Source organism: Pelophylax lessonae (genome assembly GCF_965119305.1).
Source record: "Pelophylax lessonae genome assembly, chromosome: 12".
Taxonomy (NCBI): domain Eukaryota; kingdom Metazoa; phylum Chordata; class Amphibia; order Anura; family Ranidae; genus Pelophylax; species Pelophylax lessonae.
This window is the reverse complement of record NC_138779.1, coordinates 85,708,764-85,730,666: the sequence shown is the minus strand read 5'-3', so window position 1 is coordinate 85,730,666 and position 21,903 is coordinate 85,708,764. Positions and strand designations below refer to the sequence as shown.

The 21,903-nt window shown below is 46.4% G+C and overlaps 1 protein-coding gene across 1 annotated transcript in view; it reads right to left on the bottom strand.

Annotated features, from left to right (window-relative positions):
• Window positions 1-9,513: 9,513 nt before the first annotated feature.
• GNB1 (G protein subunit beta 1) overlaps window positions 9,514-21,903 on the bottom strand; it is a 182,564-nt gene continuing 170,174 nt past the window's right edge. Inside the window, exons 10-11 of the mRNA XM_082274342.1 lie at window positions 16,134-16,245; window positions 9,514-9,680 (exon numbers count right to left, since the gene is read on the bottom strand). Of these exons, the coding sequence (XP_082130468.1) occupies window positions 16,139-16,245 (107 nt within the window). The 3' untranslated portion in view covers window positions 9,514-9,680; window positions 16,134-16,138. The remainder of the gene's footprint in view (window positions 9,681-16,133; window positions 16,246-21,903) is intronic.

Genomic DNA, 21,903 nt, shown 5'->3' with positions numbered 1-21,903 from the left:
GTTTCCAGGATCCTGTCAGATTGTGCAATATCCCCAGCGGCTTGCAAAAATAAGATTATAGAGAGACGGTGATGGGAGGAGTTAAGAATTCCTGATATCCAGAGAATTTTAAAAACTTGGGGTACCTTGACTGAATAATAAAAACCATAAAATTACCAAAGGCTGAATCACCATACAGTTTAATGCTTGTATTTATTTTTTTCAAGTATGCTAGGAGTGTACCTTAACTACTTCCATACAGGACGATTTCTGGCACTCCGCTCCTACATGTAGAAATCATTTTTTTTGCTAGAAAATTACTCGGAACCCCCAAACATTTTTTAGAGACCCTAGGTAATAAAAACGGTAGTCATTGCAACTTCTGTCACACAGTACTGTCACACAGTATTTGCGCAGAAGTTTTTCAAACGCATTTTTTTGGGCAAAAAAAAAAAAAACCTGTTTAATAGATTCATAAAAACAAAACACTAAAGTTAGCCCAATTTTTTTGTATAATGTGAAAGATACACCAAGTAAATAGATACCCAACACGTCACGCTTTAAAATTGCACACACTCATGGAATGACGCCAAACTTCCGTACTTAAAAATCTCTATAGACAACGCTTTAAAAATTGTTACAGGTTACCAGTTTAGAGTTACAGTGGATGTCTTGTGTTCAAATTTTTGCTTCCGCTCCACCGTTGGATTGTATACCGTCAATGTATGGATTGTACGTAGTTTACATATGTGGCCGCGATAAACACATGCGTTCGCTTCCGCGTGCGAGCACGTGGGGACAGGGGGCACTTTACATTTTTTTTTAATGGTTTATTTTTTTTTTCACTTTCCCTTTAATTTTTTTGATCACTTTTATTCCTATAATAGTGAATGACCGGTCCTCTTTATGGGGAGATCTGGGGTCAATAAAAAGCCTGAAAAAAAAGATAGGCTATTCAGCTGAGATCAGTGCAGTATTGAAAACTGCCAGGCCGGGCGTGACATGTCGTGCCCGGGCCTCCGAGTCTCAGACTGTCAGGGACCATTTGGTCCTCGCAGTCTCTATGGTGTACTTCCGCCGGCGGCCTATTTCTTCTCAGGCCCGCCTATCCCACGGGTGAGCCGGTAGAAGCACCGGAGAGCGGCAGGAGGGGGGGGGGGGGGGTTGTCCCTTCCCACCGCCTGCAAGAACAATCAAGTGGCTAAACAGCCGCTATTGATTGTTCTTAAGGTAAAGGGAATTTCCGGCTGAAAAAAATGATTTCTGAATGATGCCTGATCATTCAGATATCCCCACTTAAAAGTCAAGGACGTCATGTGACGTCCAGCGGTAAGGAAGTGGTTAAAGCAGTGTTTCTCAACCTTTTGACCGTCAAGGTATCCTTTAAAATTTAATGTGTACCCCATTCTAAAATTTAAAAACTATACTAATAGTTTTACATAATGCACCAAAATCCATATGCGTAGGACACCCAACATTAGAGATTTATTCTTCCAAAGCAAACACTTTTGCACACTGGCATTAATTTGTATTGTAAGGTTTCTCTTCTCCCTCACTCCGCTAATGTGACCCCAGTGTGAATGGAGAGGGGAAGAGGGACAAACAAGGATGTTGTGCAGGTGCCAGAAGTCCTCCCTATCAACCTATGTAATTGGTTGTTCGGACACTGGCGGCTAGTAGGTTGTAATGGTGCACAATGAAAAAACCTGTGACTTTATGTAACTAATAGGCAAGCTTGATCCACCCGATGCGATGGCTTGTATACAATTTGTAGGCAATTTCTAGGACATTTTGTCAAGGCACCATGAAGACACATGAAAGCACCCTGGTTGAAAAAGGGTGCCTTTTAGTGTATGTGTGGATAGAGGAAGAAAAAAAACAAGAGTATGTTCTTTCATTTGCATATTTCCCGATGTTGGACTCAATTAGAAAGGCTATTAAGTACAGAAAAATACCCACTAATCTGCCAGAAATTAAGCAAGTTCCAAAATTCCTGTTTGAGATGACAACACCGTGCCTTTAATGCTCCAAAATCCAAAACCGCATTATCTGCTGAACAAAACTTCGTCATCTTCAAACCTTCCTTCCCACTCATGCATACATGCATTTCTTTCTCAACAAAACAAAGCTGTTGCTTTGACTCCCGAGAGCCTGTACACAAACTTATGTAGGAAATGGGTTCTTGGAAGATTTAGTTCTGGGGTGTGCCTATGTTAATAGGAACCAAGCTCCTAGAAAGCCTTGTGATGACATTACAGTGAGTAGTAAAAATGGATTTTTGTAAAATCTTACCGTAAAATCCTTTTCTCTTAGCTCATTGACAGACGTAGTCCTCGGTGATACAGCACCTTCGGGTTATGTTGCCTCCACAGGAGCAGGACTAGACAGGAAATAAAAATGCTCTGGCCACACCCCAGGGGCAGTCCCCGAGGGTATATCCTCTCTCTCTCCGCCACAGCAAATCAGTTATGTCACAAAAGCAGTGCTTAGAGAATTTAACCCAACCCAACTCAAAAACAGAGGGGCGGGGACTACGTCTGTCAATAAGCTAAGAGAAAAGGATTTTACGGTAAGATTTTACAAAAATCAATTTTTCTCTATCGCTCATTGACAGACGTAGTCCTCGGTGATACAGCACCTTCGGGAAGTCCCAGAGCAGTATCACAAATGAGGGGTGGGAAAATGGAAATCAAATCCCAATCTAGAAGGCCCAACCGGTGCCAACTAGAAGTTTACAATGCTCATCCTTAATGATTAGACTCAACAAAAAGAAATTTTTCAAACAGAAAAAAACCCTCGAGGTAGACCACCGGTCTCCTCAAATTGCGGCCTGCAAAACCTTGCGGCCAAATGAGGCATCCGCCGATGCCATCACATCAATTTTATAGAATTTTGTAAAGGTATGTACCGACGACCAGGTGGCCGCCTTACATACCTGGACCACTGACGCCTGATGGCGAAAGGCCCAGGAAGTACTGAGCGCTCGAGTGGAGTGCGCCCTAACAGGGAACGGAGGACTCTGACCCTTAATAGAATAAGCCTGTACCACCGTCTGTCTAATCCATTTGGCAATGGTCGCGGCAGATGCAGGCAACCCCTTTCTGGGGCCATCCGTGATCACAAAAAGTGAATCCGTCTTACGGAATGATTCCGTAGCTTTCAGGTATACCCTGATTGCCCGAACCACATCCAAGGAATGCAACGCATGTTCCCGATGATGATTGGGCTGAGGACACAAGGAAGGTAGTACAATATCTTCATTCAGATGAAAATCTGAAACCACCTTAGGAAGAAAGGATGGCTTAGGATGAAGTACTACCTTATCCCTATGAATCACTAGGTATGGGGACTGGCATGATAATGCAGCCAGTTCCGACACCCTGCGAGCAGAAGTGATAGCCACCAAGAAGGCCACCTTCTGGGATAAAGTAAGCAAGGGAATCTCCCTGATGTTTTCAAAGGGAGGTTTCTGTAGAACCGACAAAACTAAATTAAGATCCCAGGGCGGTAAGGGCGCGCGGACTGGTGGAGCCAGGTGCCGCACCCCCTGGATGAAATTCCGCACCAAGGACTTGGTAGCTAAAGGTTTCTGAAAGAAGATTGCTAATGCTGAAACTTGACCCTTGATGGTGCTCAAGGCTAGTTTCTGCTCAACCCCTTTTTGCAAAAAAGCTAATATTCGAGTCACCGAATAGGTACGTGGAGGAAATTCTAAAGATTCGCACCACGCAATATAAGTCTTCCATGTGTGATAATAGACCTTGCTGGAAGTCGCTTTCCTTGCTTTAATAAGGGTAGGAATGACTGAAGCTGACAACCCTCTGTCCTTCAGTACTTGGGTCTCAATGGCCAGGCCATTAAAACCAGCGACTGTAAAGCACGATGGTAAATTGGTCCTTGAGACCACAGACATTCCCTGAGACGAAGTTCCCACGGAACGTCTGCGACTAGCATGTCCAAGTCGGCCAGGCCGGCTTGACGAGGCCACCCTAGAATTTCTAGGACCACTGGCGCTGACTGGATCTGAACCAGGCGTCCCTAGAGCTATCTGGCCCCGACAATCCGAGAAAGTCTGGTCGTTTTCTGTTCCCACACATTTATCAGATACCTGATTCCTATCAGGAAGGGTGATCTTTTCTGGTTGAACCTCAGGGACCGAAGTCACCCGGCTAGAGGCTTCTTGGTCTGTCTGGTCAACCAGATCTGATTCCTGTGGGGAATAGAGACTAATCTTAGGAAAAGGTAAAGGAAAAGATCTATTCAGGGGAACGGTGACTACCGCTCCCTGTAGTACTTAAATGTTGGAAGGGAAGAATCGCACCGGTAGTAGTAGTCGATGCTCGATCTAATGTCCTGAATACCGGTGAAAACGTCCCCCCACCCTCAACCCGGGTGGGGGCGCACCTTCAGGCTGTGTAATCCTTTGCTTCGGGTTTGGCTGAGTCGGTCCTCTGTTTATCCGACCAGCCTTTCTTGAACCCTCCTGGAGGAGTCTTGCCTTTCCCGCTTGTTCCAGCCGGGCGTACGAACCCTTTATGGGCGGTAAAGAAAGGTCCTCGCTTGTTGCGAGGTCCCTTAACTTTAGCAGCCTGTGGCAAGAAAGTGCTCTTGCTCCCAGTGGCATCCTTAATAATTTCATCTAGGGTGGCCCCAAATAGACGATTCCCCTGAAAGGGGAGATTCGTCAAGGTCTTTGGAACCTAGGTCAGCTGACCAGCATTTTAACCACAGCACACGTCTGAGGATTACCGCTGACATAGATGCATGCCGTAATAGGGGAGTAGCGTCCAAGGCTGCGTCACAGATAAACTGTAGCCCTTGTATAATCTGTTCCATCAAATCAGATGTTTCCTGGGGAATATCTTTTCCCCTAAGGTCTTGGCGTACCAATCTCGCCCATTCCGTAAGTGTCTGGGAAACTAGACCAATAACAATTACTGGTCTAAATGCTGACCCTATCAGAGAGAAGATAGTGCGGGACTCTGCTTCCATCTTCCGATCCACCGGATCCTTAAAGGACGAAGTGTCCTCCACTGGGATAACCGTGGCTTTATTCAGCCTGGAAATAGGTGGATCCACCACTGGTGGTACCGTCCATTTCTTAATAAAGGATTCCTCAAATGGATAGCGTCTAGCAATACGCTTGGAAATCGTAAAGGTACGCTTAGAATGCTCCCATTCTCCTTTAATTTTATTACCAAAACACTTGGGTACAGGAAAAACCTTCACCGTTTTGATGGGCTTGTTAGTACCAAAGGGAATCTCTGTTTCAGTTGCCTCTGCCGGTAAAACCTCAAGTCTTAAGGTTTCCCGCACTGCCACAACTAGTGCGTCCACCAATGCTTCTTCCTGAATTATAGTGGGAGAAGGAACGTCCTCCTCACTGTCTGAGGGAGCTTTATCTGAGGTAACAGCCCTTGCAGAGGGACCTGCAGCTGCAGTGACCATCTCTGAATCTGAGTCAGAGGTGTCAGATAATATAGGGGTAGGCGGGGGTCGCTTCCTTGACCCCCGTCCCTGACAGGCTGCCTCCACCCGAGCCACCAAAGACTCCAAAACTGCTGTAAATGCATCTATACTCTGTGCACCGGCGGGTCCCGTGGCCCCCTCGAGGGAAACAGGTGGGGGAATTTGTGTGGCAGGGTCCATGATTATTTCAGTAACTTCCCGGATAATACAATTCAATTAAATAAAAAAACTTTTTTTTTCAGACCCCCAGCGCCACAAAAGCCCCTTAGTGTTACCTGCTAGGGATCCCTATCGATCGAGAGAGCGAGATAGACCCCCAGGCTCACCACTTGATGCTCAGAGTTTAACTGCAACAGGTTACAGCGCTGTCTTCACAAACGAAGTCTTTTGGCTGGCTGCCCAGGAAGAAAGGAGGCGGCTCCGCCCCTCTGCACGCCTTCCGGCGCCTCCCCTAGCTCCACGAGGTGTTTGGATCACCTCAAACATGGCCGCCCCCATGCTGGAGACACGAGGCTACGCCAAAATGGCGGCTCGTGCGATCCAGCAAAAAAAATGGCGGCGGCCTGTACCGAATAGCGGTGTGCTGCAGAGCACACAACACCTTCTCTGCATGGGGATTTTGGCGTGGTTGGCGGTACCGGCCCTGGCGGACCGCATGGCCATTCGGAAGGCCTGCTATAGCTGGAGATTTGACTAGGAAGGCAGTCTACATGTCCGTGGCTTCTGACTGGTAGGTACTTTATTATTATCACAGTAAGATTCCCAGACTGCCACTGATTACAATCTTTTTAACATGTATACAATTAGATTGTTAGCTCCCAAACCAAGCCTCCTGGCTTTTTGCACATAAAATCACACTCAAAGTAGGGGGATCTGTGCCATGTTATAGGATAGAGGGGGACTATCTTACCATACAGAGAGGGGCCCGCGTTCACCACAAGACCCGTCAAGGGGAAAAGGGGGAACATACTACTCACCATACCGGAACCAGGCGGGCACCAACTCCTGACAGTACCCCTCTCCACCGGGGCGGGAGGGCTGTCGACCAATACGGACGCCGTGACTCATGGTCCTTGGCGTTTCAGCGAGACGTTTAACTCGCGGGGTCAGTCCCCCAGTGGGACTATGTCGCGGCCGACCCAGCGCGGAGCTATGGCCTGCACGCGCTCGTAGGCTGAACTGGGGTGACCACCGGATCTCAACATCCAGCCCGTCGCCCAGTTCAGCTTTCTTGCTTGAAGATCTCACAGGAACACTGGAGAAAAAAGCTGTCTAAAAAATCTTTTTAAGAAAAAAATCTTGCCAGGACCGAAGATCCCAGCAAGGTATCTAGGTCCTTACTCCTGACTAGACAAGAAAAAAACTGATTTGCTGTGGCGGAGAGAGAGGATATACCCTCGGGGACTGCCCCTGGGGTGTGGCCAGAGCATTTTTATTTCCTGTCTAGTCCTGCTCCTGTGGAGGCAACATAACCCGAAGGTGCTGTATCACCGAGGACTACGTCTGTCAATGAGCGATAGAGAAAGGATGTTTTTTGCTCCAGATCGGGAAAAGAAAAAAAATGCGAGAGAGTGTGTGGACATGCTTTTGTGAGGTTAGAGGAGTAAATATGGGTAATGCCTGAAATAGTTTTAATACATGTGAGTAAATAAGAGACACCATGACAAAGAGTAAACTCATGTCAAACTGCTTTATTACATCTTAAATAACAGTACATTTTAATATAGTATCTATCTTGCATCCAGCGTTCTTGTAGTACACGGACTTTAAAATTAAATACAAAAGGTGAAAGGGAGTAGGGGGTGCAGAGAGCTCTACAGTAATTTATGCAAGAGTGGGCGGGGCATCTCGTTCTCTGCCAATTCCCGGCCTAACGCACAATTACAGCACTTTTTTGTACAGAAAGAAAAAAAAAATAGAAAAAAAAATAAAAAGCATCTACGTCTAAGGTTGAGTAACGTTCATATACAATTAGGAAGAAGCTAATAAAATTAATAGTCCGCTTCTCTCAATACAAAGACCTGCGGAACAGAGGGGTCAGTTCCTGTGTATCAGTGTACAGGTCTCTGCAGAAAAGTCAAGAGGCAATGCTTAATTCAAAGAGAAAAAAACCTGGGGAAAAAATAAAAAATTAGCAAGGGGAAGCTATTCCTGGAAGAACAAAAATCAGATGCAAGATCCTCTTTCTACAAGAACAGGCTGAGAAGCATCAACTTAAACCAGGGTAAAAGTTTAATTTCACATTTCCCAACCCTTCCTGAAAAATCGATTTTTATGTTTTTGTATGCAATCGTTTGAACAGGATGTTTTTTTTTTGTTAAAAAAAGTGAAATTGAGCTACTCTTCAAAGTGCTCATTTTTTGCACTGAACTTTTTTTTCGAAAACGTATACAGAGAGTAGCTGTGATTATAAAAAAAAATTGAGCACAACCGCAATTGTCATTTCATTTTTTTTCTGTTTAAACAGGTTATTTTTCATTAAAAGGAAAAAAAAATAAACGAAAACATCTAATGACTCTCTATTTGCACATTATTAAGCAACTCTACAGCATGCAATCTTAAGAGGAAAACCCATCCCTATGGCAAACACCCCCCCCCCCCTCCCCGCCGCCAACATAAGAATAAAAGCTTTCATTAAGTTTTAACTTAGAAAGTTCAAGATCATTATTTTCAAAAACATTAATTTGTACATCATTTCATACACATCTGACCGTATATCCAAAGAGTACAGACATGTACTTCTGTCCACGGCTGCTCCTAATCTATATATATGGGACCAGGGTAGTGTTCTTGCAAGATACCCTTTTTGTTTTTCTCAAATTGTTAAGTTTCCCAGTGTTAACTGAACTTACAAGGGGATTCGAGTTTTTAATGGTTCAGGCCTACATGAATAAAGGATGACATGGGTTAAACAGTGAAGAGGACAAAAAAAATGTTTTTTTATATATATATATAAAATCCTAACTGGCAACAGTATACAGCACCAACTAGATCCCTATCTAGCAGTACATAGCACTCAAATAGGAGCTTGCTGTACCAACCGGTATAGGTGTGTATAGGATAATATGAATGTTGCCAGTTTTGCCCTGGGAAAAAAAAAATGGTCTCTGTCCCAACAAAGAAACAAGTTAACTATGGGTTACCCTCAATAGCAAAGGCTGAACTTGACATTGCTCTACAATCTAGCATGCTCTTGATCCCTGAAGGAGTTCTAATATTGTGGTGTGTATTTGTTGTGTGTGCAGGAAGAGAAGGTGGCGTGGTGTAGATGCATTCATAGAGATCAGAAGACAGTTCACTGGCATCGGTGGTATAAAGAACTGTACATGATTTAACAAAGTCCTTCCAACGCTCCCAAGTGGCATCTGTTGCATTGCTTCCCCAACAGCCAGAACTCTCAGATGACAGAGGTAACCGAAAGGCACTCCAGACATTGTGTTACTACATTTCCCCCGAGCAGTTGGTGCTCAAAAGTAACTCAATTACTGGAGCAACCTAATTAGGCATTGACTTTTTCCTCATACTATAGGATGATCATTACATGGAGGGCTTGTGGATGGCTAATACGCTTCTTTAATGTTCATATGGTTCTGTATCTGCAACAGATTCACAAGACAAGACAGGGACAGTTTATAGCATTAAAAAGGCCCTGAAACACAGGTCTATCACATCCCACCTTCATTTAATGGACCATAGACAGGGGTTTAAAAAAAAAAATAATAACTTTACAATCTCTGTTCTGCTGCCGTTTTTTACAGCAACTACCATCAACATCCAACTTAAGAAAAAAACAAAACAAAAAAAAAAAAACAAAAAACAGACACTGTTCTAGAACCTTCAGGTAACAATCATGAAATGGACTTATCATACAGCTATTTCTTGGTTATAACGTACTGCGCATAGTGTTTTGTATCATTACGTCAAGACAAATGAAGGTGAAGAAAGGGTTGAAGAAATAGGAAAATAAAATAAAAACGAAATGGTCCCAAAAGGAATGCACAATTCTTGGTTTCAGAACCACAAAACAATTCTTCCTATAGCAAATAATTGTGCTCTTGGTTTCAGAAAAAAAAAAAAAAAAAAAAAATTATGAGAGGAGAGGTTCTGCCCTTTGATGTATGGGAGTAGGGATAAGTGGGTGTCCACGTTAGTATGGTTGGATCGGATATGCTATGATTTAAAATTTTGAAGGTTGGAATGCTCTTCCAGTCATGGAGAAGTCCGCTGGGTATCTAGAGGGAAGGGGAAAAAAAAAAAAAACATTTAAAAAAAAAAAAAATTTTTTTTTTTAAAAAAAAAAGGGAGGCTAAAATAGTTTGTCTTATTTACAAGTTTAAAAACAGTTTTATATCAAAGTACAATCTTTAACATTTGTAAACAAGAGCCAAGATGGGCTATTTGGAAAGTCTGTTGGGAGTTCTAATCAAGCATTTTTCTTTTTGGCTTTTGCAAACCAAAGTCAGAAAGGGTTGATCATATCTGTGTTTACTTGAAAAACAATAGCTGTAAAAAAACAAAAAAAACAAAACGACTTTTAATTATAATATATACTTGAACAAAAAAATATCTTTTTAGTAGTGAAGAAAAAAACCAAACTATACAAAAATGCCACAACCCTTGGTACCAAGACATTGAGAATACGATAACCTTCAATATACCGCTTATGTAGAGATACTAAATGGCTTGCTCTGTAGATACTAAATTGGCTTGCTCTAGCAATGCCCTCTGGCAGAGACTAAGTCAGAAATGGTTGAGGGACTTGGAACCTTCCTTTTTTAAAAAAAAGAAACATTCTGGGGGGTTTACATTCCATTTTTGTATGGGAAATGGTTACATTATGAAATGTGTACCCTTCGGTTCACCTTACGGGGTGGGGTGTTAGAAAATTTAACTCAAATACTTAGAAGAAAAAAAAAAAAAAATTGGGATATAAATATGGGGGCTGCCACTACCAACTTATTTTGGAAGACTTATGTTCCAGGAATGTCCTATAGTCTACTTTTACTACATAGGGAATAAATGACCAGAAAAACAACGCACAGCATATGAAATGCAAAGCGTGCATTGGCCAAAGATTTTAGTGCTGTTGGATCTTGTCTTTTGTTTTAGTGTTTCCAGCGTCTACATCAGATATGTATATTCAATTGTCCTGGCTGTGAATCTTTAAGTATGGACACAAGAAAGACTGGAGCACCAGGCCATGGGTATCTTGCATGTTTCCACAATGGCTGCTTCACTTTAAAATAATTTGTGATTTCTTTCTAAAGGTAAAGAATACGAAGTTGCAACATAACCATAAACCTATCAGCTAGTCGAGAATGTCATAATATTTTTTTGCTCTGTCTGTGTCCTTTTGAGGAGATTTTAATTTACTTTCTGCCCTGAAGGCAACAGGAAGTCTCCCCAAAGTAAGCAGAGAACCGGTATTCGACAGCTGCCACAAGAACAGGCATCTCTCCAATGTTATATTCCCCCCCACCTCCTGTATTAGTGACAGATGCAGCTTGAGTAGTGCCATTTTTCACTTTAGGTCAGGGGACCTAAAAAAAAAAGTTGAATTTTTGTAAGAACTTACCGTAAAATTATTTTCTCCGAGTCCTCTGACAGTCGCCGCCCACTCATACAATCTGCACGTCTGGGTATTGGTCTTATCCACAGGAGTAAGCTAGGCAGATTATTTTGTTAGAAAGCATTCACAAACCCTTTGTACAGACACACCTACAGGGGGCAGTGTCTCTGGTCCAATACCCCCATCTAGCTGCATTCCCAATTCAGTTTGGTAGCAAGCAGTATAGAGATCCATGAACCCCAAAAGAGGGGTGGGGGGGCGGCGACTGTCAGGACTCAAAATAATTTTACGGTAAGTTCTTACAAAAGTTCTATTTTCTCTTACGTCCTCTGACAGTCGCCGCCCACTCATACAATCTGCACGTCTGGGATGTCCTAAAGCAGTGTCAAAAAGGCAACGCAACACCCAGGTCAGAGAAAAGAACCTCTTCTGAACCAGAAAGGTAAAACACGACAGGTAAACCCTGATCGCCCTTACCACATCCAAGGAATGCAAGGCAAAATCTTTAGGATGCTTAGGCTTTAAACACAGCAAAGGTAAGAATGTCCTCGTTGACATGGAAATCCGAAACCACTTTCGGAAGACGCGTCTGTCAGATGGTCGCGCGTTTGAGCCACAAATCTTTCCACCTTGTTGTCGACCCGAGACACGAACAGATCCACATACGGGGATCCCCGCGCACATATCTGAAACACCTCCGGGTGGAGGGACCATTCCCCTTGGTCCAGGGTCTGGCGACTCATAGTCCGCCTGCCAGTTCTCCACACCTGGAATGTGAACTGCCGAAATCGCCGGGACCTGCGTCTCAGCCCAGGACATAATCTCGGCCACTTCCTTGGCCACTCCTGGTGATTGATGTAAGCCACCGCAGTGGCGTTGTCCGTCTGCACCCGCAATGGGCAGCCCCGCAGATGATCCGACGCACGGAGCAAACAGAGCCTGATTGCTCGCAGTTGCAAGACATTTATCGGCAGGGAGGATTCTCCTGCCGACCAGGTGCCCTGGGCAGACAAATTGCCCAGAACCCCACCCCAGCCCGACAGGCTGGCGTCCGTGGTGACCACTGTCCATAGCAACGGTCGAAAGGACTTGCCTACCGTCAGAGCCGGAGACTGGAGCCACCACAGGAGATCCGATCTCACTAGGGGGGTTAAAAGAAATCCTTCTTTCCAAAGAGTGAGGACGTCTCTCCCACCTGGCGAAAATCTCCGCTTGAAGAGATCTCGTGTGAAACTGTGCAAATGGGATCGCCTCGAAACCCGACACCATTAAGCCCAGAGACCGCATTCAGGTCCGAAGCAAAGAGTACTCATTGTCCCTGAGGGACCTGACCTCGGCCTGCAGGATCCGGAGTTTGTCCTCTGGAAGAAAGACCTTTGTGTGGGCAGAGTCCAGAATCATCCCCAGGTAAGGGAGACGAACAGAAGTGGACAAGGTCGACTTCTAAAAATTGATGGTCCACCCGAACTCCTGGAGCGTCTGAAACGTGATCGACAGATCGCGCAACAGAGTAGCACTGGAGCTCGACCTTAATAGGAGATCGTCCTGGTAAACGTGGATGGAAATCCCCTGTACCCACAACAAGGCTAGAGCAGGAACCACCGACCGGAGGGACTGCATTCGGAACTTCTGGACCCGCACAAAGTGGTTTAGAAACTTTAAGTCCAGAATCGGACGCACCTTGCCCTCTTTTCTGGGCGCTGTAAACAGATTTGAGTAAAACCCCCAAAACCTGTCCCGGTGTGGAATCGGGAAAGCCACCCCTTGAGCGAGGAGATCCTGGACCGCCCGATGGAGATCTCGGAAACGATCTGGGGTCAAATGAAGATTTGAGGGAAAGAATCTGTCTGCTGGGCACGATCGAAACTCGATCTTGTACCCTGACCGAATGAGTTCTTGAACCCACCTGTCCTGAGTCCTGGCCAGCCAAGGTTCGGGAAAATCGCGCAGACGTCCCCCCACCCCTGAAAAGGGTGAGGGCGCCCCTTCAGGTCGAGACGGACTGAGCCGCCGTGCCAGTGTGGGCGGCATTTGACTTGCTCGCCCAAGGCTTCTTCTGGCCACCAGAGGCCTTGAAGGACTTACCTTTGTCTTGTGCCTTGAAGGCACGAAAGGACCCCTGGTTAGGTTTAAAGGAAGGGCCCCGCTTGCCGCGGAAGGACTTGCCCTGGGACACCTGAGGCAGCAGAGTGCTCTTGACAAAAACCCCCCCCCCCCCCCCCCGTGATCCCCTTTCACCAGTTCATCCAGAGAGTGCCCAAAAAGACGATTTCCTGCATAAGGGATGTCAGACACCGTCTTCTTTTTAACCAAACGATCCGACGAATCGTAACTACGACTGCAGACAGTCGTGCGACTAAAGGGGCCTCATCTAAGGCCACATCACAGGTATAAAACAGCTTGACCAATTTGATGCATCATCTCCAGAGTAGCAGGAGGGGCAGAGTCAGCAATTAGAGTGTGTTAAGCACCTTGGCCCACTCCACAACAGTCTGAGAGACCATTACGGAAGCGAACACGAGTTTCCGTAAGGATCCCGATACCATGTAGATGTGACGGGTAAGCGATTCCACCCGCCTATCCGCCGGGTCTTTAAACACCAGAGAATCCTCCGTGGGCATTAAAGTGGCTTTATTCAACCTGGACACAGTGTGGTCCACCTTAGGAGCCGCAGTCCAGCGAGAATCCACTGGATCCGCAAAGGGATAATGGTACTGAAATCTCTTGGGCACCACATGATTACGTTTTAAATTGCGCCATTGGTCATTCACGGTATTGTGAAACTCTGCGGGACAGGGAAAAAACCTGACCCGACTTCTGGGCTTTGCAGGTCCCAAAGGAAGACCGCTTACCCTACAGGTGGGGCTCATCAAAATTTAAAGTGTCTTTCACAGAGCTAATAAGCACAGACATTGCAGTGCGTTCTCTTGCTGATCCGGAGGGGGAATCCTCCTCCTCCACATCCGACTGAGACCCCTCAGGGGGTACGCTGTCCGTGGCAACCAAATCTGGCTCTGAGTCAGACGACTGAGAGGATAGGCCTTTTCTTAGAAGCCCGGTCAGACATCAACAAGCCCACTTTAGAGACGCTAAAGTCGCAAGTGCAGCAGTGAGACTCTATAGCAGAGGATTCGGGAGTACCTGAACCCTCCACCAGATCTGGGGGGGAATTTGCTATCCTGGGACTCCATAATAGCAATCTCAAATTTAAATGACACCGTCCCTTTAAAAATCGGCGATTTCCGCGGTTCCCACTGCAAATGCACTGCAATGAGGAACACGTCCTGTGCTACAGGAAACTGCAGGAAAATGAATGCTAGCAAGAATGCAGGCCAGGAAACACCATAAAATCCCCCCAAAGTGTGCCTATACTTGCCACACGCTGCCAACTCGATCTGCATGTGAGAAGAAAGGAAGTGACCTCACGCCTCTAGAGGCAGAACACAGCCTTGAGCCACAAAAAAATGGTTGCCAATACCAGTCTATGGAGAAAGCTCCGGGAAAATGGCCGCTGACTACATGAAGACACAGTGCCCACAACAAAGATGGCGCCTGATCGGCGCCAACAGTATTGCAGAAAATGGCTGCTGCCCTCCCAATGAGGACAAAACAGCCTGCCCACACTAAAATGGCGGCCCCCACACACCATGTCTGTACTCCCGAATAGATGCTAAAGCACACCAGGGACATCAGGGACCCCGAAACCCCCATACAGCGGTAGAACAGGGACCGCACTGACAGACATGAGGGGGACATTACAGATCCATACCGAACTGCCATCCCCATAAACAGAGGGCCCACATACACACCCCGACAGACAAGGCCATAGACAGAGGGGTAGCATGGTACTCACTGGTCCAGCGAAAACGTGGGTACCGCTCTGTGACAGGAAGCCTCCCACTCTGGGTGGTGGTGCCATCAGTTGAAAGGGACACTAGCAACACGCGGCGTAACCCAGTTGAGACATCCCAGCGAAGTAGCCACTCCGCAGGCTCGTCCCTGAGGACAGGGACATGGTCGTTTGCGAGGCCTGGGCGTACACATAGCCTGCTAACGCTCGATGGCAGGCCGGGATTCCATAAGGCTCTAGGATAACCAGTGTGAATCCCAGCTCCGCAAACGCTGTAGTCTTCCGAAGTCTGACTAACTAAGCGCAGGAACAAATAAAAATCATTGTAAAGAAAAAACTCTTAGAGAAAAAAATAAGAAAAAAGGCTGAGACTGCAGCCCCAGCCAGGGAAAAGCCAGCCTACTCCTATGCTAGGCAGAGACAAACTGAATTGGGAATGCAGCTAGATGGGGGTATCGGACCAGAGGGACGGCCCCCTGTAGGTGTGTCTATACAAAGGGTTTGTGAATGTTTTCTAACAAAATCTTCTGCCTAGCTTACTCCTGTGGATAAGACCAATACCCAGACGTGCAGATTGTATGAGTGGGCGGCGAGTGTCAGAGGACGTAAGAGAAAAAAAGCTTTATTTCCAAAAAGCTGATCTGCAATCAAAATCCCTAGCTTTTTTTCTTTGCATTCTCTTGCATATTTATGAATATTGATGTAACATAACATCCTGTGATTGATACAGGATACTAGATATATGACTGAAGTATGGATTATTTTCACTAAATTTGAAATATCTGAGTTTGTATGGAACCATTTTCAATTAAATGTCTATAAAAAATAAAATCCCTTCCTACAAAGTGAGGTTACAAAGTAACAGTAAAAAGATTGTTTTGGGTAGAAGAATACTGCCCAGGCAGTCCCAGCCACATACAGGCTTATATTGGTCTCAACTCATTCTGTGTTCTAGTGAAGAACTTAGGCCAGCAGTCGTGGCTTCCGTCACTGTTTGTGCTTTCAATATACTGTATGCATTGTGAAATCATAAGCAAATCTATTCTGGATTAACATTTGTTAAATGCTGGCACTCCTCCATAGCCTCCACTATTTATAAAAGGCTGACAAAGAAGGGTTTCATGATAAACTACATTTGCCAGGAATCAGAAGTTTAAAGAAATGTGTGCCGTTTACTAAACATTCAACTCCACTTGTTGGAAGGAAGTAAACATGTCATGGCAGATTAATACTACGAAGAGGTGGAAGGCTGCAGGAGATACTCACAGACTTTAGTTCCAGATCTTCAGGAAGCTGTCCCATGACCCTGTCGCCACAGCCATTCCATCATCTGTCACTCCCAAGCAACTTACACGGTTATCATGACCAGCAAGGACACCTTGAAAATAAAAAGTTAGCAGATGAGCTTGGCAAAACCTGAAAAGGTTAAGACATTAACACACACACACACACACACCCCGCTGAGCTCTACAGTAGACGGTATTAGAAATGCATTAGTCTTGCAAGCCTAAATATTTCACAAGGTCCTCACAAGGCTTGCTGCACTAACAGCTGGTCAAACTGCTGGAAGCTATTCCAGACCACATTTATGTAGACAAAAAGCCAAACACTCAAGGCACCCTACCCTGCTTTTTTTTTTTTTTTTTTTTTATGTGAACACACGCAAAACTCATCCACACCTTGACTCTACTGAAAATCTAATGAACCTTCTAGCACTCGGACTCTCACCTTACTTGGGAAAAGGAAAATTCTAAATGACAAGGTATGCACACATAAAAACAGAGATTGGCATTCCCAAAAATGACTGCAACAGCCCCACAATGTACAGTTTGCAAACAATCACAATATGAAGTGGCCTTCGTCCCATATGTGGATGAAAAATTAAACACAAGGACGGTGCTGTATAACATGCTTGATGGGAAAAGAATTTATTTTAATGTTTTTATTTTAGGGTAACACTTTAGTTTGCCGGGCAAAGCTCGCCCAACTATTTCCATTAGGGCTAGTTTACACTTCAAAACAAGGCTTCGGACACGCTTTGTTAAAGCTCTCTGAACGCCAGTCATAGCTGCTGTCACTAAATAAAATGGTTAGCTTACAGTCCTGTATACACCTTGCTTTGGCTTCGCTTCAAAAATTATACCCCATGTTGCTTCAAAGCATCTTCAAATCCTCCATGGAAGTCTATGACAAAGTTAGCTTGAAGCATCATCGAAGCACCAAAAACACATCAAAAAAGCATGTTGAAGCAGTAGGCACTTGAATGTGCGTAGAAGCCGATGCAAGTGTAAATGGGCGCTTACAGAACGATGCAGCCTCTAATATACTGTAGTAGCAATAACTACATACAATTAGGGCTCATTTACACTTGCTTAGACTTCAACATTAAAGCTCCTAGCGCCTAAACACGCGTTTCTGATGCTTCTGCAATGCTTTTTTTGAAGCTTTAAGGACTAGTTTACACTTGCTTCAAACATGGCTTCGGACACGCTTTTTTTTAAGCTCTGAATGCCAGTCAAAGCACCTGTCACTTAATAAAACAGTTAGCTTACAGTCCTGTTTACACTTTGCATTTGCTTTGCTTCAGGAATTATACCCTGTCGCTTTAGTGGTGCTGCATAGCCCTCCGTAGAAGTCGTATGACAAAGTTCGCTTGAAGCACCTGCAGCTTTTGTGAGGCTTAAATTCAGCTTTACTTTGGAAGTACTGCAGGTATGAGATAATACACACAGGGTATCTGCCAAGCTTCATTAAAGCTTCAAAAAAGCACCACCGAAGCATTGAATCATGTTGAAGGGGTAGGCGCTTTAATGTGTGCTGAAGTCGAAGCAAGCGTAAATGAGCCCTAAGTGGCAGGATGTGCTGGCAGCAGTAGAGGCAAGTTTCCATCTGCTTCCATAATGAAAGAAAGCTTCTCCGCCATGATCAATAAATGCAAGGCTTCCCCTGATCTGATAAGGTGGAAATAGTGACATCTGTCCGTTTCTCCACCTTAACCAATTAAGGTGTTTGTGAAGTGATATTGAAACTGCATTTCTACTTTAGGGATGGTCACACTGGTACGTGTCCTCAAGAACAGTAAGCTGGGAGACATCAATGTTCTGTAGTTGCAGGACCAGCCATTGTTTCTTCTGTCCCTTGCCTGATGAAATTAAATGGCAAAAGTGCCTTAAGGGCTCTTTCAAACAGCCCGTCCGTCGGACGGACTCAGTTTATCTCAGCGGGGGATCGTTCCGCCGAACCCCCGCTGATCAGGAGGATGACAGCTGTTCTCTGTGCTGTGTGCGGAGACACAGCTGTCAGTTCCCCATACATCTCTATGGGGGAATCGGATGGGGTCCGTTCTCATCTGATCCGCTGGACGGATGGAAAAACTGAATTTTTGTAAAATCTTACCTGTAAAATTCCTCTCTCTGAGTCCTCCGACAGTCGCCGCCACCTCTAAGTCATCACTGTTGGGTATTGACTTCCCATCCGCAGGAGTAGCTAGGCATATAGACTTAGTTAAACGACAAAAGGCATTAGCATATACACACCCATGGGGGCTGTCCCATCTGGTCAATACCCCCCCTGCATCACCACTCCCAACTCAGTTTGGTAGCATAGCAGTAGGTAATAAGAACCCCAAAAGAGGGGTGGGGGCGGTGACTGTCTGAGGACTCAGAGAAAGGAATTTTACAGGTAAGATTTTACAAAAATTCAGTTTTCTCTTACGTCCTCCGACAGTCGCCGTCACCTCTAAGTCATCACTGTTGGGATGTCCCAAAGCAGTATAGACATGAGGGGTGGGAGACGCAACCGTAGAAAAGGCAACGCAGTACCCACATCAGAGAAAGGAATCTTACATGCACTGTAAGAGAACCAACTGGGCAACAGAAAAAACAATGCTCAACAGGAGCAACAGCCCAGGAAAGCAAATGCCAACAGCCAGGGACAAAAGAAAAAAACACAAGGGTCCATCATGGCACTGCCGCACTGAGAACTTTGCGGCCAAAGGAAGCATCAGCCGATGCCCGAACGTCTACTTTGTAGAATTTGGAAAAAGTGTGCACCGACGACCAAGTCGCAGCCTTGCACACCTGGGCCACCGAGGCCCGATGCCAACAGGCCCAGGACGCACTCACAGATCTGGTAGAGTGTGCCTTAAAAGGGAAGGGAGGAACCCGTTCCTTCAAGGCGTAAGCCTGTTCAATGGTCTGTCTGATCCATTTGGCAATAGTGGCTGCAGAAGCAGCCATGCCCTTCCGAGGTCCCTCAGGAAGGACAAAAAGGGAATCAGTCTTCCGAAAGGACTCCGTAGACAGGTAAACCCTGATCGCCCTGACAACATCCAAGGAATGCAGAGCAACCTCCTTAGGATGCTTAGGCTTCATACAAAGCGAAGGCAGGACAATGTCCTCATTAATGTGGAACTCGGAGACCACCTTAGGAAGGAAGGAGGGATGCGGACGCAAAACCACCTTATCTCGGTGAATCACCAAGTACGGAGAACGGCAAGATAACGCTGCCAGTTCAGACACCCTGCGAGCCGAAGTGATCGCCACCAAAAAGGCAACCTTCTTAGACAGCAGAGGCAACGATATTTCCCGAATGTTTTCAAAGGGAGCATGCTGTAAGACGGCCAGAACCAAGTTCAAGTCCCATGGAGGTAAAGGCTCCTTCATGGGAGGAGCCAAATGTCGCACACCTTGAATGAAGGTGCGAACCAGAGAGTGAGACGCCACAGGGCGTTGAAAAAGAATAGCCAGTGCGGACACCTGGCCTTTGATCGTGGCCAGCGCCAGGCGCTGGTCCACCCCAGACTGGAGGAAGGCCAACACTCTGGACACCGAGTACGAGCAAGGGGAGAACCCCCTGGACTCACAGCAGGCGAAATAAGCCTTCCAGGTACGGTAATAGATTTTACCGGAGGAGGTCTTTCTAGCCTTGACAAGGGTAGGGATGACCTCAGAAGAGAGACCCCTGTCCTTCAGGACCTGGGTTTCAACAGCCAGGCCGTTAAAGCCAGCGACTGTAAAGCAGGATGGCAGATCGGACCCTGAGACAGGAGATCTTCCCGCAGAGGCAGACGCCACGGAGGCGCCAATGCCAGGTGAACAACGTCGGTGTACCAGGACCGGCGTGGCCAGTCCGGAGCCACCAGAATCACCAGGTGCGGTTCCGAGACCAATCTGCGGAGGAACCGGGCTAGTAACTGAATCGGAGGAAAGGCATACATCAGACGATACTGATGCCAAGGGGCTACCAACGCATCCGAGGCGTCCGCCAACGGATCGCGCGTTCTTACCACGAACCTTTCCACCTTTTGATTTAGCCGGGATGCGAACAGATCCACGTCCGGGGATCCCCACCTCGCACACAGTATTTGAAAGACCTCCGGGTGTAGGGACCATTCCCCCTGGTCCAGGGTCTGGCGGCTCAGATAGTCGGCCTGCCAATTCTCCACACCCGGAATGTGAACTGCCGAGATCGCTGGGACATGAGCCTCGGCCCAAGACAGAATGTCGGTCACCTCCCGGACCACCCGAGCACTCCTGGTGCCCCCTTGGTGGTTGATGTAGGCCACCGCGGTAGCATTGTCCGTCTGTACCCGGACAGGACGGCCCCGTAGACGGCCCGACCACTGGAAGAGAGAGTTTTATCGCTCGCAATTCCAGCACATTTATCGGGAGGGAGGACTCTTCCTCCGACCAAGTGCCCTGGGCAGACAGATTGCCCAGAACTCTACCCCAGCCCGACAGGCTGGCATCCGTGGTAATCACTGTCCACACCAACGGACGGAAGGACTTGCCTTCCGCCACCGACAGGGACTGGAGCCACCAAAGAAGAGCCAATCTGGTCTGATGACTCAAGGAGACACACAGATCCAGGGACTGAGGCAGTCTGTCCCACCTGGCCAGGATCTCCGCTTGGAGAGCCCGCGTGTGGAACTGAGCAAAGGGTATCGCCTCGAAGGCCGATACCATCAGGCCCCGCATACAGGCCCTGAGTGACGAGGACGGGCTGTCCCTGAGGGACCTGATCTCGTCCCGCAAAGTCCGGAGCTTGTCCTCCGGCAAGAACACCTTTGCCTGAGCAGAGTCCAGAATCATTCCCAGGTAGGGAAGACGAAGCGATGGAGACAACGTCGATTTCTGAACATTGATGGTCCATCCGAACTCCTGGAGCGTCTGCACCGTGGTGGACAGATCGCGCACTAGGTCCTGGCTGGCACGTGATCTCAGAAGTAGATCGTCCAGGTAACCCAAGACCGCAATGCCCTGAGCCCTCAGTAGGCCCAGAACCGGCGCCAACACTTTGGTAAACATGAGTGAAAAAAAATCAGGTGCGCTAACCAAATGTACATCCAATCATATGCATCTAAACATGAATGGGTGCCAAAACAATATTATGGGTGCTGGTGCTACAGGATAAAAACTGTAAAAAAGAGACAGGTGCAAATCAATACAACTGAGTCAAAAACACCCTTGTGTAACAAACAAAAAAGTGTCCATCCAAATAAATGGACAAAAACAATCCAGATGTGATGTGAACAGGTCACTATCCAAAATTTTGTTTTAGCACCCATTCATGTTTAGATGCATATGATTGGATGTACATTTGGTTAGCGCACCTGATTTTTATTCACTCCTCTCACATCACTCTAAGGTAGCAGCTTATCCACTTAAAATCAGCGCACTTTTACTTTACTCATACTTTGGTAAACACCCTTGGTGCCGAAGCGAGACCGAAAGGTATAGTGGTCCTCTGCGATAGCAAACCGAAGGTACCGCTGATGACCCTCGAAAATGGGGATGTGCAGAGGTACGCATCCTTCAGATCTATCGAGGCCAGGAATTGCCCTGGACTCAGGGAGGCCACCACCGAACGGAGAGACTCCATACAGAACTTCCGAACACGTGAAGCGGTTCAGCGCTTTTAGGTCCAGAATAGGACGCACTTTGCCCTCCTTTCTGGGCACAGTGAACAGATTGGAACAAAACCCCCGAAACCTGTCCCGATGAGGAACCGGGAGGATCACTCCCTGAGCAAGCAG